This window comes from Zosterops lateralis (genome assembly GCF_965231275.1).
Source record: "Zosterops lateralis genome assembly, chromosome: 5".
In the NCBI taxonomy this organism is placed as follows: Eukaryota; Metazoa; Chordata; class Aves; order Passeriformes; family Zosteropidae; genus Zosterops; species Zosterops lateralis.
The window spans coordinates 43,891,362-43,907,967 of NC_139766.1; the positions used below are offsets into that span (position 1 = coordinate 43,891,362).

At 38.4% G+C, this 16,606-nt stretch overlaps 1 protein-coding gene across 12 annotated transcripts in view; it reads right to left on the reverse strand.

Annotated features, from left to right (window-relative positions):
• Positions 1–1,545: 1,545 nt before the first annotated feature.
• The window catches only part of TRIM2 (tripartite motif containing 2), a 70,026-nt gene continuing 54,965 nt past the window's right edge, over positions 1,546–16,606 (reverse strand). For all 12 annotated transcript variants that reach the window (XM_083862279.1, XM_083862273.1, XM_083862278.1 and 9 more), the window contains 4 exons: positions 11,376–11,544; positions 9,667–9,737; positions 6,937–7,077; positions 1,546–5,937 (listed from right to left, as the gene is read on the reverse strand). In XM_083862279.1, the coding sequence (XP_083718405.1) occupies positions 5,785–5,937; positions 6,937–7,077; positions 9,667–9,737; positions 11,376–11,544 (534 nt within the window). In that variant the 3' untranslated portion in view covers positions 1,546–5,784. The remainder of the gene's footprint in view (positions 5,938–6,936; positions 7,078–9,666; positions 9,738–11,375; positions 11,545–16,606) is intronic.

Here is a 16,606-nt window from a genome sequence, read left to right on the forward strand (position 1 = left end):
AGGGTCTGGGGTCTGTGCAGGGGGGTTTGCCTGGCACAGAGCCCAGGAAGACACAGTCTTTGATTTTAGTCCATGAGAAAAACATCTAACACAGAGAAGAATTGCAAGTCACAAAGGTGTTACTGAGAGTAGTGTAGTTATCACTGTGCAGAAGATTTTGTAGTTATGGATTTTTAGAATGTAGATGCAAAGGGACAAGATGGAGGTTTTAGGGTGGTGCCCTGGGTTCTTCTTCTTCTCCCTTGGCATCCATCTTCTGCAGTGACGTGGGCACAAAATAGTTTCAGTGGATTGGATCAAAGTAGAAATGACCCTGTTAGTATAGGTGATAGACATTGGCATAGAATTGTAAACAATGGGTACGTAGTTATCTGTATAAGAGGTAGCGACCTCCCATCACAGAAGGGGAGTCGCCTTGTGTCCGAGCTGCAGTGGACATCATGGCAGGAGACAGGGGAAGGGGAGTCACCTCGTGTCCAGGCTGCTGTGAACACCATGGCCGGACACAGAGAATTGTAAGATAAGAACTAATAAACAACGCGAGAAACCAGAAAACCAAGACCTTGAGACTCCTCATCATTCTCGCGCCGAACACTGAGCACCGAGCTCAGCACAGAACACAGAGACACAGAGTCAGACAGCAGATCCTAAATCCTTCAGAGGTCAAGAGGGAAAATCACTCCCTTCGTGCCCACACGAGCCACCAGCCAGCCTTGGAATCTCGGGTGAGGAAACAACCGGATTAAAACCCCGAGACCTATGACTTGCAAGAAAGAATAAAACACGTATTCCTCTAGAAGGTTTGGGGGAAAGATCCACAAAAAAAGGACAGCTGCTCAGTATTTCAGCTGTCTCACTGTCCTGCCACTGAGCAAACACTCACCACTGGGGGTTTCACTGACTCTGCTAGTCCCCTCCACTGAGGGTGCATCCAAGCCAAACGATGTATCTGAAGATTCTGTCTTTACTTTGTGAGCAAGTTCCCATTCACACTGAGTTCTCAAATGATTCAGGTTTGGAGAGTTCACCAGTGACCAAAACATATAGGTGCTATGTGAAATCAAAGTTAATACAAGCTGGAAATTAGTTCTTACAGGAACAGAGTCAGACTGAACTCCTAAGGCAAATTTTCTGTTCTCCGCAATAATTTAATTTGGTTTTCTGCAACAGACTCTTAAAGGATTATAGCACACCTCAGCTAAAAGGTACTGTGTACTAATGTGATGCAAGCAGAAAAGCTTAGAGCTCTTAATCGTACTGCCATAAATGAAAATCTTAATTTTGATTCCTGGACTGAAGAAGGAAAACAGGAACAAGGGAAGTCCAACTCTGCACCTTCTTCCCAAGAACAACTCAAGTCCCTCTTTCCTCTTTGTCCAGATAAAAGTTTAACATCTGTGAAAAAATCAGACTTTCCTTGCTTGTGACCTGTGGTGTCAGGGAAGAAAACTGGAAAAAAATTACCTGTCTTCCTGCATTACGAGGTTACTTTTACAGACAGTGAGTATATGAAACATATGAAAAATAAATCCTCAACCATGAAAATAACAGAGGAAACAAGCTTTATTTTTATTATTTGCAATTTGTGCGTGGTAAAGGTACACATTTGACTCCGGTTTTCCTACATTTCCAAGACAGAGTAATTTTTTTTGTCAGCTAAAGCATTATGAATACCATGGCACACAGGAAGCTAAAACTACACACACACACGCACGCACACACACACACACACAAACACTTTGATGTGCATCTTTCATCCTTGACCTTAAGGAGAAAAAGTCTGTATTTAGCCTCATAGGGATTTTAAAAAAACCAACAAAAACATCATCATCAACAACAAAAAAGCATGTGAGAAGAATATTTCATTATGAGTGTCAAGAGAGTGCACGGCTTACATATACACAAAACTCATATTGACTTACAAAGATGGAATGTACAAAAACTTTAAAAAAAAAAAAAAAAAAAACCAAGGAAAAAAGACTGGAAACACTCCTAGAACTGGAAAGCTACAGCATATCAACTGGTAGAGATTTCTATCAGGGGCTGCTGCTGTACACTACGCAGCTTAGGGAACATTCCCATGTCATAAAGCCAAAGGAAAAGTGTCAGGGTTAAGGCTGTGTTGCTCACAAACATCGACTGAAGTGCTGTACATTCGTCAGAAATAAAATGACCTGTTAAGAACCTTCTCACTCCATAGCACAAAAACTTTTTGTACACTTTCCACAAACAGGTCAAATAATCACTGCTCACAAGTCTTGAAGAAAGGTTTCACTTTACATCATGATTTCATAACAAGCTGTTTCCCACAACTGAAAGTCATTTCTTTACAGCAAACATAACATATTGGGCACTTATAGTTCTCATTATGGCAACACTACATCCTTATTATAAAAATACTGACATGAAATCAAAAGCCCTCTAGCTTTTACAGAACAGATGAGCACTTACTAGTAAATAACACTCCATCTTCATGAGGCAAATACTTGCCTAAATCATTTTCCTTTTCTTTTTCATTACATTGGTGCTGGTTTAGCCTATGTAAAACTCTGCTATTGTTTATATTGGATTTATCTGAACAGATCATTTAATTCTATTCACAAAACAATGAAAATACAGTTGTCTAGTTTGTCCTAAAATGCTCCATATGACACAAGATCTAATAACCTTTTGAGATTACTTTTGAGTTGAAGATTAGTTAAATGAAGCACATACTTTCACCATTCATGCTGTGCTGCTAGTCAATTAGCATTCCAGGGAAGTCAAGGGGACATTTGGTTATACCTGAAATCTGGCAGCAGCGTGCCTATAAAGCCTTTAATAAATGCTAACAACTCAGCAAATCACGTAGTGCAATTATGACCTTCCCTTAATTGGATGAGAAAAAAAGACTGCCAGCTTTTAAGTGCAGAATTTCTGCTTTGGTTGCTCTTTGTAAGGTTTGTACGCCAAGCATTTTAGCAAAGTTGGCTTCAGAAGCACACCATAAAAGCAATGTGTTTCTTAGTTTTCTGGTGCCAGGCAGATAAGGTCAGACCTTGGAAGGGAATGCCCTATGCCACTAAATTTGAAATTGCAGTTGACAGCAATTGCTATCAGAAGTAACTTCAAATTAGTGACATTGTTTTAGGTGCTGTTCTGCTGATAATGTCTGAAAATCCAAAGACTACTCAATTTTAAGAAAAAAGTTCACAAAACTCCTAACAGCTTTGAGCTGGGTTGTGAGGGGGGTTTTCTCAGAATGTACTGGGGTGACAAGGGTTATCTAAAATCCTGGTAAAAAATGCTGGACCAAGGGACTGAAAAGCTTTTTAAGAGAAGTGTATACATGAAATAGCACAGTCTTAAGTATCTTTTTTGATCTATGGGTTAGGATCTGATTTTCAGGCTTCTCAAAGTTCCTGATAACAGAGGATTTGGCAATGTTTTCTGAGGGGTAAACATGCAAGCTTAGTAAAATTGTATTCTAAAAATCCATATTTGGAACTAAATATGATAACTGACAGCCACAGCACATTTCTTGAAATTCTTATCTCAATCTGTGCAACCCCTTCTCTTTATTACTAAATAAAGTTCAAATGCCTTTTGTTCATTGATGTGCCATTTACAGGTCTTCCAATGTCAGAAAGTGTTATAAGGACACTTAGAATGAAAATTTGATCTACAGCTGTGTTAAATTTTGATAGGACAGTTTATTTGTAGTGACTGAGATACCATCTTCAGAATTTTAGGACAAACTCAGTTCAAGCAAAGGATATTTTGTTCTCTTAGCAATAACAAACTTGAATTTTAATATTCATAAATGTTACCACCAGCTTCTCAGCTTCATTATACAGTCCTTAAGCTTCATGCACAAAGTATTTATTCCAATGAAATAAGGAAACATTTGCACGAGAAATTGTAAATTGATTCTATGTGCAAAAAATAAACAAAGGAAAGAAGAGGAAATATCTTTAGGAAACAGTAATTAAAAACCAGACAAACCCCCCATTTAAGAACCTTGGGGTCTGCATTTTTACAAGTCAAATGCAACTTTACAAAAAAAGATTAGTTTTTCTCAAATTCATTGAAACAACCACCTTAACGTTTTAGAAATAAGACAAATAGTTATAACAAGAAATTTTTTCAAAGATTTCTTTCCGTTTTGCAAACATGCGTAAAATACTCCCTTGTTTCTGGCCCAATGCCCTTTTGTTTCAAGACCCTAAAAATGAGAAAAGAAAGACAGCACTTCCCATGCTATTATAGGCATTGGCAGCAAGCTCACATCTCCTCAAAGAACACTTAAAGGGAGCACCACTCTACCTATATCAGGCTACAGTAGCAATTCAACCTTTGACCACTGGATATAGAAATAAGAATAAAGCCAATGCTACTTTAGAAAGGACAAGTTTATACTTAAAAAACCCCCAACAAACCAAACATTAAAAACAGAACCATGCCTGTAAGCATTTCCAGTTAAATTAATACTTCAACAAAGAACACAGTAGAGGGATCTGGCAGAAGAAGAAAGGTCATTTTTCAGAGTACTGCCATTGTCAAATATCATACATACTTTTCAGTTTGCTGAAATAACCCACATTTACTTTTTTTTTATTTTTTGTCAGTCAGTCATACATACATACATACAAACAAATTGGAACAAATCTCACAGTCCTTGTTTTGTCTTCTAACAAAATTCCCTTTGATGAAGGACTTCAGGAATTGGTTCAAATTCATTTTTATTTGCAACGTATTTTTTCTCACATAAAAACAAATAACTTTGGTAACCCTTGGCTTTCCTATACAACCTCTGTTTACCACAGTTCCTTTGGTTGTATAATGTAGGTCCTCCACAGGGGTACTTCTCTGGCTTTCTGTCCTGTGTGAAGCTGCATTTTATTTTACAGGTTAATACAATGAGTTGCCGTAAGGAAACATGGCAATGGACACGTACGAAAGAGTGGCACACATGAGGTTAATTGACTTGACATTGTAATAACCCTGATCCTAATGAACTAGTTTGGTGTCAAAAGGTCTGTGGTTATACAGAAATTCCACTCCCACTAACGCATCGTTACAATTAAGTTTTTCCAGAGCTTTAGAAATGTCAGGTCTCTGCAAACTCCTTCCTGCACATTGAGCAAGAGGAAGAGTGAAAAACAGCCGCACGAAACAATCCTTCATTAATTCCACATGAGTAGGGAATTTGTATTGATTCTCATAGTATGATTGTATGATTCTCATGAGCTGTGTTAGGTCTGACGGTTAGAGCTAGACAGATTTTGTGAGACTTAACCTTATACTAAAAGGGCCTATTTGTTATACACAGTAAGACTGAAGAATGTTAAAAGTGTAATACCTACCATGATAATGAGATCCAGAAGATTCCCAGGATCACCTCTGGGTTAAATAACCCAGGAAGTTATTTAAATTTGGAAGCTCTGAGCAGGAGCTATCCTTCACAGTCATCAAAAAGCTTTGGGGACTTTTCCCAAACTTTTCTCATTTTTGCCTTACTAGTTAATTCCAGTTTCAAAGGTTGCAGTTTGTGTGTAACTTCACATTGTCTATATGAATTCAGTTACAGAGGATTTTTTTTATTAACACAACAAAAAGTTCAGTGAGAAACAAAAGAGGTGCAAGTCCTATGTAAACAAGGTAAGTTTGGAAATTACCACGAGAAGTCCATAAGAGACTCCTTTGTTATTAAAAATGAAAACAAAGTAGGAGATATCCTGCACTGGATCTCTAGGACGAGTCTTTTTGTAAGGGTGGGTGATTATCCAGCTCCAGAGCTCATTGCTACTGTAAGTATCGATAGACCTTGAAGCAGTGATTTCCAGAGTCTGCGACTACAACATGGCCATCTGAAGTAAGAGCCAGACCTTGGGGACCATAAAGTGGGTCAGCAGAGGTGTTAATGTAGGATAAAAATGATCCACTTCCATCAAAAACCTTGGAGAGTGAGAAAGCACAGAATAAATGTTATGAATAAAAAAGGAAAGTAGCGGACACAAGTCTGCTCTCAGTTATACTGTTCTACTTCTCATTTCTGAAACAGCTGACATACAATAGAATAAACAAAGGCAAAATCTGTTCTGTTATCTCATAATATGCAAGTTTATATACAAATGTATGCTCTTATTAAAAAGAACTAATTATAGCTGCCATGATCTTTGGCAAGAATTACACACAATGAAATAATAATAAAAAAAATTAAAAACCTCAGTTGTTCCTTGTTCTAAAAATAGTCAACTACAATAAATCAAACTTAATTGGGAACTCAACCAACACCTTGTTTTCCTAACAAATATCACTATTGTGGCTAGCCTGATTCTTAGGTTCCCACACAGAAAACCAGGAATTTGTTTACCCTGTTGACAGTGCTTCCTGAGAACAACTCCCTGAGAGCAGCTCCCTCAGTTTTATATTCAGTGAAAATAATACATATACTTATTTATTAGGTATTCTTTGGCAAAGAAGAAGACCTTGTGATTAGCATTTAAAAGATAAAAAGAGTGCAAGTCTCATAACTTGAAAGCAGAATAATTTCTCAACATTTAAAAAAGCTGATAAGAATCTGCTGCATTCACCTCAGGTCATTTGCTTTTTCATATTTTTCACTATGTCTCTGATCTTCTGTTATGGTGATTATAAATGACTATCATCTCAGCCATGCTTGCAAGTCTCCTAAGTCATCAAGTAACTTTTGGGGAACTACTTGGCGCCAAAATCCTGGGTCACAGTGGCCATCCAAGCTGCCGGCAGCCACACTGGAAAACTGACAATCTGACACCACCAGGTCTGAAGGTGGACAATGAGGCATATAAGGGATGGTGTGAGAAACCCATATCATTTCTAATGCTGATGGTGATTCTTGGGCAGTCTGAATGCCAGAATTACCAACCCGTTAATTTTTTAAATCAAGCACCTTTGCAATAGAGAAATTTCTACCTGTATTCGGCTGTTTCCCCAGTCTGCTACGATAATATTTCCATTAGAATCTACTGCTACTCCAGTTGGTGCGTTAAATTGCCCATTTCCTTCTCCATTTGATCCAAACTTCAGCATGAATTCTCCCTCCTGGTTAAATACCTGTATGGGTTAAAACAACAACCTAAATATGGCATGGTATCAATTATTAGTAATCTAGTACTACCAGTTCACCTGCTAATTGAAGGAAGAATTGAAGAGTTCCCAGGAACATACAGCCCCAACACACACACACACACACACACACACACACACACACACACACACACAAGATGGGAGAAAAGGTGCCCATCTCTCCCTTCATTCTATTACACCATACAGTGTTTCCCTTCTCATTTAAGATCTGATTCATCTCAGACAGGAAGGAAAAGGGCCTCAGCACCCTTCTGCAGCATGTGCATCTTGAACTGAAAAGAGCTGAATGCAGATACAGCACCGAGTTCTTTGTTTCTGTGGAACTAAAACACAATGGAACAGATGCTCTCTTCTCTGCTTCCATAATATAACACACATTGCAAATCATGGCATGCTGCTCTCTGCAGACAGTTCAGCAACTGAATTCTCTGTGATGGTAACAGGTTTAGACAGCAGAAGGATGGAGCTGATCAATGACTATTCTGTCAGTGACCTGGATGCACCAATGGGACCAAACAAGATACAAAATGTGTCGTTTACATAGTACCACAGCCATCTCTAAAATATTTTGGTCCATCGTGGACCCAAGCCTAGCTACAGCACAAGTCCAACAGTGATCTTAGAGACTGACTGTGGCTTGCACAAGAAAATTCAAAGACCTGACAAGTGCCAAGTGCACAATGAAGTGCTGATAAGGCAGATGTCAGGAAATTATTGTGTTCTCGAACACCCACAGTGAACAGAGAAAAAACATTTGGGGAAGGAAATTAATGAAGTACCAAGTTCGTGCCTCAGATGATTAAAGAAAATAATATTTAAAAAGCACCAGCTAGTGAAAAAAACCAGACAAAGATATATTGCTCTCTCCCTGGTCTGAAGTGACCAAATGAGAGAGAAGCTGACATTGCGCAGGATTTTCCGTAAAAGAATCCTGAGGGAAGGAACATCCTTGAAGGTTAATGGGGGTGGGAGAAAAATGTTGCTGAGTGAGCTTGTTTAATTCAAGACACTGGTGGCAGGAAGCAGCTTTGAGACTCATAAAAGTGAAATTAATTTATTTGGTTATTTATAAACTAGTTTATTATTTAAAAGAAGTGGTACTCTCTGCTCTCAGATTATAAACTCTCTAGAGTATCAACAGTTGTATGTACCAATTTAGAGAACACTACAGAAATAAGAATCTTTTCCAATTAGTACCAAATCATAACAAGTAACATTTGTATCCCGTTGAGTCACACCAGAGACAGATGGGACACTCTGTTCTCATTAGCAATGTAGTAATTATAAATCCTCTAGGATGCCACACTTCCTACATTTCTTCACTTTCTTTTTTTCATTTCAGTTTGCCCCTTGCTGTTAAGCCTCTCTAGGCATTCTTGTTACCAGGCAAACCTTGCTTGTCGAGACGTAATTTATGGAGTCATAGGCCTCCTGCTGCTTTAGGGCTCCTGCAGCAGTCTTGGTTTCTGTGTTGCAATCCCAACCACAAACTACTTCCTCACCAATTCCAAAAGGATACGCAAGCAAGGTTGCTATTCCATACCTAGGTGATTCAGCACTGCTCAGGACACAAAGGTGTCTATGCTCAGGCATATGCTTCCTCTTTCAAGTGAATATATAAAACTTATTTTTTCAATCAAAAGCAGTGAAGAACTAGACTGAGGGTTCATCTTTGTGTTCAGTCAAAACAGGCATTAGGTCAAATGCCAGGGATTTTATTTTGTTGGTGTGTGGGACTGACACACATGTCCTGAGAACCCAGGTAAAACAGCATCCTGCCTCTGTCCTCCTGCTGCTGCCTCCTGTAGAGGGAGGGCACAAGAGCACACTCAGGAAGTGTAGGAAAGGGAATGCCTGAGAACAAATACACACAGGTGAGGCATTTCTGAAGTGGCCTGTATCTCTCCTTCACAGACATCTGCCAACACATCTCAGCATGTTTCCTTTGTTTGGTTTGTTACTGGGACAAACAAATAAACTTCCTATCATACCATGACGTTTAACAGGCTGTGAGTCAGGATTTCCCATGGGTGTAAGGACTAGTGGCCAGTTTTGCCCAGTGCAGGCGGCACTGAATAAAAGCCAATAGTTACATGGGTTTTAAGAGAATCAGGTTGTAAAATGGATCCAGTAATCTTAAAGCTTATAGGTATGGAATTTAAAGACTGTTACGCATCTTTACTTTGTTATAAGCAAAGCTTTTACTGGGAAACTCAAAAGCCAGACTTTTAAAAGAAGACAGAACACAGGGTCAATAATGGGTTTGGCAGACGTCTACTCAAAATAAGTAAAGTTTAAATTTTTCATTTTGGGTAGAACTTATGTTTAAGCAATGGAATTAATTAGAGACCATTACAGGGATACTAAAGGCAATTGTCTGTATCTTCACCAAGCGATGCACTGCATGCAAAGTTCTCTGAAAGTGATGTCCTTATAGCAGAGCTCATACATGTGGAGTGTGATCTCTTTGGTTTTAACAATGTGTTATTTTCCCCAAGAAAGTATCATAATAAAATTAAAATGGCAACTTTCCAACTTGCCATTAATTGACAGTACCTTGACAGAATGGTTATGAAAATCTGTAATGATAATTTCATTGTTGCTGTTAACAGCTGCAAAATGAGGACCTGCAATGCAGAAAAAGAAGGAAAAAATTGTAATATCATTAAAATAAAAAATATGGTTAAATTAAAAAAAAAAAATTCAGCCTGCCAGCATATTATGTTTGGCTTCTGAGCAATAGTAGTCCAAGTGGGAATACCAATTTCAAGTTAAGTAATTTTTCTTCATTTTTTTTTTAAAGCTCAGCATCCTTTTTGTAAACACAAATAATTTCTTTTTCAACCAGTTGTCAGCTATTGTTACCAATAAGCATTGTTGATTTCTCCCTCTCTTGTATACATATGACTATGCAGAGATTTATGGGCTTATTAACACGATAAAACATGTAGTGCTTAAGCATGAAGTTGTGTATACATTGAAAATTGTTATCAAAAATGTTGCTGTAAATTCTTAATTGAAATATTTTATGCTCTATGTGCTCATATCTTACAAGCAATTGAGCTAACAAGTTTTAGGATAAATAAAAAAGTTACTTATAGGACCACTGTAAGGGAAAAAAGGGCATTTTTTGCTTTACATTGTGTATTGAAATATGTGTGCAAATTTCAGTAAAAAACAAACGGTAGCTTGAAAACAGGCAAGTACCCAAATTAAAACACTTGGCGCTATTTTGAGTTATTAAACAGAAACAGAACTCAGTTCTAATTTCCACAGTATATCAGGGTAAACTGTAAAAACATTAAAAACTTTGGATTGAAAGCATTCAAGTATTGATAATTTACTTGTTTTCTGTAGCCTAACAGCAAGAAGAGGTGATAACATTTCTCAAATGCACTGTTAGGAAGTATTTGCCTACTTATTTTCAGAAGGTGTTTTTGCCAATTTTCAAATGAAAAGAAATTGAGATACCCAGAAAATTTAGCTGTATTAAGAGCCCAAGCTCTCATAAATTATATATATTATGCCATAAGACATTGCAAGAGATCTCAGGATAAAAACACATTGATGCTATTCCTCTCTTTCACTGTGAACCAGTCAAAAAAACTACTAAATATGACCCAACACCTGTAAAACGACCTGCATACTTAGTTTGGCATCTTCATTTCAAATTTTGAAAGAACAGCTATTCACTTAAAATATATCAGTGGCGTTGTTCTGTTTTGTAAAACTTAACTGTATGCTCTACTTGAAAGACAGCATATGCAAGCAGTCAGTTGAGTATAAATGGTAATTTCCCCAAAATTACATTGGCTGTTCCATAACTCTGCCTTTCTGATATCTATCTTAACACTACCCCATTACACTCATTCTCTAAGAGATACCACTTAGGGCATTGGATTTTGTGTATCTGATGATTGGAAACACAAAGCACAACATCTGAGTTGATTGTAGTGAACAACTTAGTGTGGAAATTACAAAGCACTTATAAAATGCTAGTTAAGATGAGTATTTCTTGGGTCACTGATCTGAAATGCTTCCAGGCATAAGGAGGTAGATGAAACAATCTGGTTACAGTTACATTTGCAGAACAGATGTTGCAGTCTGCCTGACCAGTCAAGCAAATAGAAGCTGTATGTCTAGCAGAACCTCTCCCCACCGAGGATAAAGGAGTAGGATACAGCATCTTCAACATGCTCAAACATCATGCAAATGTGAGCAGAAGAGGCAAGAAAAGGGGATTTACATATTACCATCAAGTGTACCTGCAAACTGCTTGTCACCATTTCCTCGGCTTCCAAACCTGGTGACTATTTTCCCGTTTGGCTGGAAGATGAAGACACAGCATGCTTTATTGTCCACTACAATGATGTGTCCATTACGATCCACTGAAACACCTTTAGGACCCATGAGCTTTCCAGAACCAATTTTGGCCTATAAAGGAAAACACAAAACAGGAAAATATGTTGGCATGATAGAAATTGGTACAGTTTAAAGATTGTATTAAGGCACAGAGCAGAACAGAGAGACATTTTTCATCAAAAGTTGGAAGTGATAGCTTTTATCAGTTCTTACCACATACTTCATAATTTTTTTCTTCAGCTAAAAATAAAGTCTGCTTTCTGTATGTCTTTTCTAGACTGAAAAAATCTGCCACTTCAGCAACTGAGTCCAAATATACAACTCATAGAGAAATACAGTCATCAGATTTGTGTGACTTGATAAACCTGTCAGAAATGTCTGTATATCCAGCATTAGGGGACCAGCAGGACAGGCAGACAAGCAGAAAGGACTTCTGTCTCCTATTGCGTGCTGTTCCTGAGTCCATCAACCACCTTGATGGACAGGGAAACATCTTTATCACCGCCTGCATCTAAGAGGGCAGAGTTCTTGAAGCATCAGGGCTGGGTGGAATGTAGGCTATGATGTCCTCTGTTGCCTTTCCTGGACTAGTAAGACACCAGCACCTTCTGAGTGCTCATGGAAAGAATTTGAGCAGAGCTAAAGCTCAAACTGACCCCTCTATCTTCCACCGGATTCCACATGAGATTGCTTCGCTTGTTGCTTAGACACATGAAGTGTCAGCTGAAAACTGCAAAGGGGAGAGGATCAATTTGCCAAACAGCAAATGAAGCAATCTTTGAAACACTAAACAAATCAAAGCTTGTTCCTGTCTTAGGTAAATAAAATTATTTCTATCATTTTAAGGAGGCCTTGTGACTACCAAAACCATCTGTCGACATAATCAGCAACAGGAGGGGAATTGTATACGATATTTCACGGGAAAAGCATTCAGTGGAGATGAGATGGATCTCACAACAGTAAATTATTTGGAAAGGCTAGAGAGCTTCGAATCCAAAAATGTCAGAAGCATGCTTTAGAAGGTTTAAAAAAAAAGGGGGTCTTAAAAAACGAACTAAGCAACTGAACAAGCAGAAATTGAGACCAAGCTTTCAAAGAATCCATGAGCTACCTGGGGATATACCTAAGACCCCAGGATCACCTCACAATCCATTCTGTATTTTTCACCATTCAACTCTTTTTTAGGCTGGGATTCTAGAACCTGTTTTAATTTACATAAAATTAGTTGAGTTAAATAATAAATAAATAATCTTTCAGTTTAAAAAATATTATAAATATGCAATTGTTTGCACTGGAACGGAGCAACTTCCATCCTGCTTTTAGACATTTTTTAAAATTGATGAACAGATTTCAAAGGACTTATTCAGGCTGGTTGCAAATGTCTGTACTGGACAGACAGTCCACCAAGGAGGCTGTGTTGAAATTATGGATTCCAGAACTTTCAGATCCTAAAGTAATTTGTGAGAGACACATCCTACAAACTGACATTCATGTGTTGGTGAAGAACACACTTTTCTGTTTGCATTGGAATTTACATGAAATATATACTAAGATACTAATCTTACTTAAGAAACAAGGGCATCTTTCAGCTCACTGCCTTTGCAGAGTGAGACAGATCACCCCCTAGAACAAGCAATGCTGAGAATCATAGAATCATTTCAGTTGGAAAAGACCTCTAGGATTAAGTCCAAGCATTAACCTAACACTTAATTATTAATGGTCATTTATTACCATTAAACTGTGTTCCCAACGACCACATCTACTTCTGACTTCTCTGCCCTGCTCCCCTCCCTCCTGCAACTGGCAAGTAGCAGTGGGACAGGCTACAAGGCATGGAGAAAATCCATTGCTCGACTCATTTTTCTCATGTTGCCAGTGCTTTCAAAACAAACAGAAGCTCTCCTACTCTTAGTGAGTCCCATGCCCCTATTTCATGGTACATTCTCATAGGTGGGGTTGCAGGTAAAAAATAGGAACGATCCTAAAATAAAGCCACCTGGGTTCCCTGAGGATGGCTGCTACTAAGCCACTACAGAACCTTTTTCAGTCTCCAGTAAAGAAAATTCCAGGGAGTAAATCTTGCAGCTTCAAGACTACGCCGAGCCAACATGCAATGATCTTGTGTCAGTTTTATGTTCATGTAGATATACTGTTATAAATTGCAAAACATTTAGGCAAAATCTACCAAATTGAATCATGCTAAAATATCCCCAGGAAAAACCATTAAAAGTTATTTTGTGTTCACCAGGGGAAAGATATCAGCAGACCTACAAAATGTATTCAGTTTGCGTAACACCAAAGCAGCCAAACCATAAATCACATGCAAATCTGTAGATGTATTTCCTTTGGTGTGCTTAAACCATATTCCCCTCTTTCCTTTGGGATGCCCGCACGCTTGTCTGCTTGAGCATTGCACCATCTCTTTCCCATCTTTCCAGGATTCTTATGGAAAATGACTCAGACTCATGAGAGTCTGAGTAGAGTGTCTTCCTGCCCATATAAACACATATGGAGAAATCCAACAAATAAATCACATACTACATTAATGGGCACTCAGTGCTGAGAAGAGTAATAAAAATCACTATTCTCGGGCCAGGTTTAAAGCATAATTTGCAAGCAGCAATAAAGTATGCCCAGCTAGAGTTTGCAATGCTTTTTACTAAAAATCTGTTCCCAGTTTAGGTCAAAATATACTGATGACACATTACTGGATCTGACTAAACATATTCTTTGTATATTTTTATTTCAGAAAGTTTCTTAAAATTATAGGTTTGATTATTTAGAACAGAACATTATGAAACCCAGTCACTCCCGTTAATTGTATGAATGAAAGTATTTTCAGGCTTTTTTTTTTTTTTCCATTAGAAATGAATACATACAATGAATCATATAAACCCTTAATACAAATAATGCGTTTAACTGAATTCAGCCAGGGACATTTTGTCCTTTATTTTATAGGTTCTTAGGAATTTAGACTGGTTTTCAAACATCTGTTTATAAAGTCATGGTACCAGGTTGGAAAATGTTCTACAGAGGTTAAAAAAAAAAATCAGCTAGCCTACATAAAAATTAATGAAGACTTTTCCACTGTAGAAGTAAGCATGTTAGGGCTAAATTTAACTTTACCAATCTTGTTGCTGTCTGAAAGGTTCAAGATTGTCAGGGATTAATTACAAATTTTCAACAAACCATCTTTTCCTGTTTGAGAACTTCTCTAGTAAGGAGATACAGCTTTGTCACACATTGCAGTATCACACAATAAGTGGATTTATCATCCACGTGACTGTCAAAATTCAACTGTGACCATTTAACCACATACCTATTCACATCAGAACATGCAACCAGCTTCAGACAGCTCTTTCCTTAATTCTGCTAGTGAGACAAGGAAGAAGTCTGACATATAAAATGTTTCCTTTATGCTTTTCTCACTTATCTAAACTTGATCTTGACTTCCAGATCCCTGTTTGGTTGATAACAAGCTTGTCATCTTATATACAGCTCTTCAAGACTAGAAGGAAAACAATTCTCTTCTCAGAGGAACAGGAATCATTCTCTTGGCTCTGTTGTCCACTTCCTTCACTAGGTTTGAACACCACACTGGTGAGGAACTGGTACAGCTGCTTCACCATGCCCTCTCTCCTCAGCCAAGTGCTGTACCTGCAGCAGCTGTTTCTTAGCAATTTCAGAGTACTTGACAGAGGAAGCCAGCACTGTTATCTGCCTTGTACAGATGAAGAAAACAAAGCACTGGGAAGTGAAATGGAAGATCACTAGTCACCCATGAGATCTATGGCATAGCCAGAAACAGAAACTCCGAATCCTAAGACCAGATGTGAGTCTGGTCTGATATTCCAGGATAATACAGCCATTCATGTGAAGAAGCTCATGTTTTGGTGCAACCTTAGATTAGAGTTTGTCTGCCTCTGCATTTATATAAGTTTTATAGCCTTGAGAAAACGGAACACTGTTGGTGTCAGAACTGAGGAAGGTGACACTTTTCTGCCTGGCAGTGGAGGTTGCTAAGGGAAGTCAGTCCAGTGCTGTAATCAGGGAGATGCCTGGGCCTAGCTCCAGGGAAATTTGCCTTACAGCTCACATGACTATTAAAATTCCGCTAAGGGAGAGTGAGTGTAAGTAAATACAGAAAGCAAGGGACAACATCAAAAATAGTTAGATTAAGCTCAAAACAGCCCCCTGATATTGCTGAGTTAACAACTAGCAGGCCACCTGCATCAGAGGTTTTATACAATGACTTGCAGGCACAGTCCTTTGAAGGCAAATGTCGTTATCCTTTTCTCTCTGTCTGTTATTTTAGCAAGTGCTGCCCAATTTAATCTGACAAGGCCCCTGTAAGAATTACCACTGCCAACACACAAAAAACTACAAGGCTTTGTCCAGATTCCCACAGGCTAGATCTGTTATATCTATGTTCTGTGCTTCCGATATATTTTATTCAATTCCATAATAGAATAATATCCTGAGCTGCAAGGGACCCACAAAGACCATAGAGTCCAACTCCTGGTCCTAACACCATCATATAAGCCCCATCCCTTCAGGGCATTGACTGTCCCCCATATCACAGCCTCACCCTTGGTGGATATGACCTCCCAATCCTGTGTGTGTCCCCCCACAGTTCCCCAAGGCCCTGTGCTCACCCCGCCTGCATATTATTCCTCTCATAAATATGGCTTGTTGCATTCAATCTAAAACCAGTATTTTATACCATTGATGTTTCATCTCTCATTTAATCAGTCTAGTCCCAAGAACTATGAAATCTGATGCATTAATTTGTATTAACCACACAAACACTGCCAACATTACACAGCTTTTGCATTTTTTTGCAATCCAACAAAAACATTGACTGAAAACAAATCTAGGCTTCACATCAGAGAAGCAACATTAATAATTAATTTTTCTCCAATACCTGTCTCCCTGCTGGTAGTATATTGCACATAAGGTCCTGGCTTCTCCAGAGCTTTTTCCTCCAGAGCTGGCACCATCCAAAATGCTGGATTTACAGCATATTTTAAGAAGGCAGGAAAACAAGCCCTCCATGCTCTGTGTCCAGATCAAGCCATTCACATTAAAGACACTATTAATTATGTAAAACACACTTAGGATACTCAGAATATTT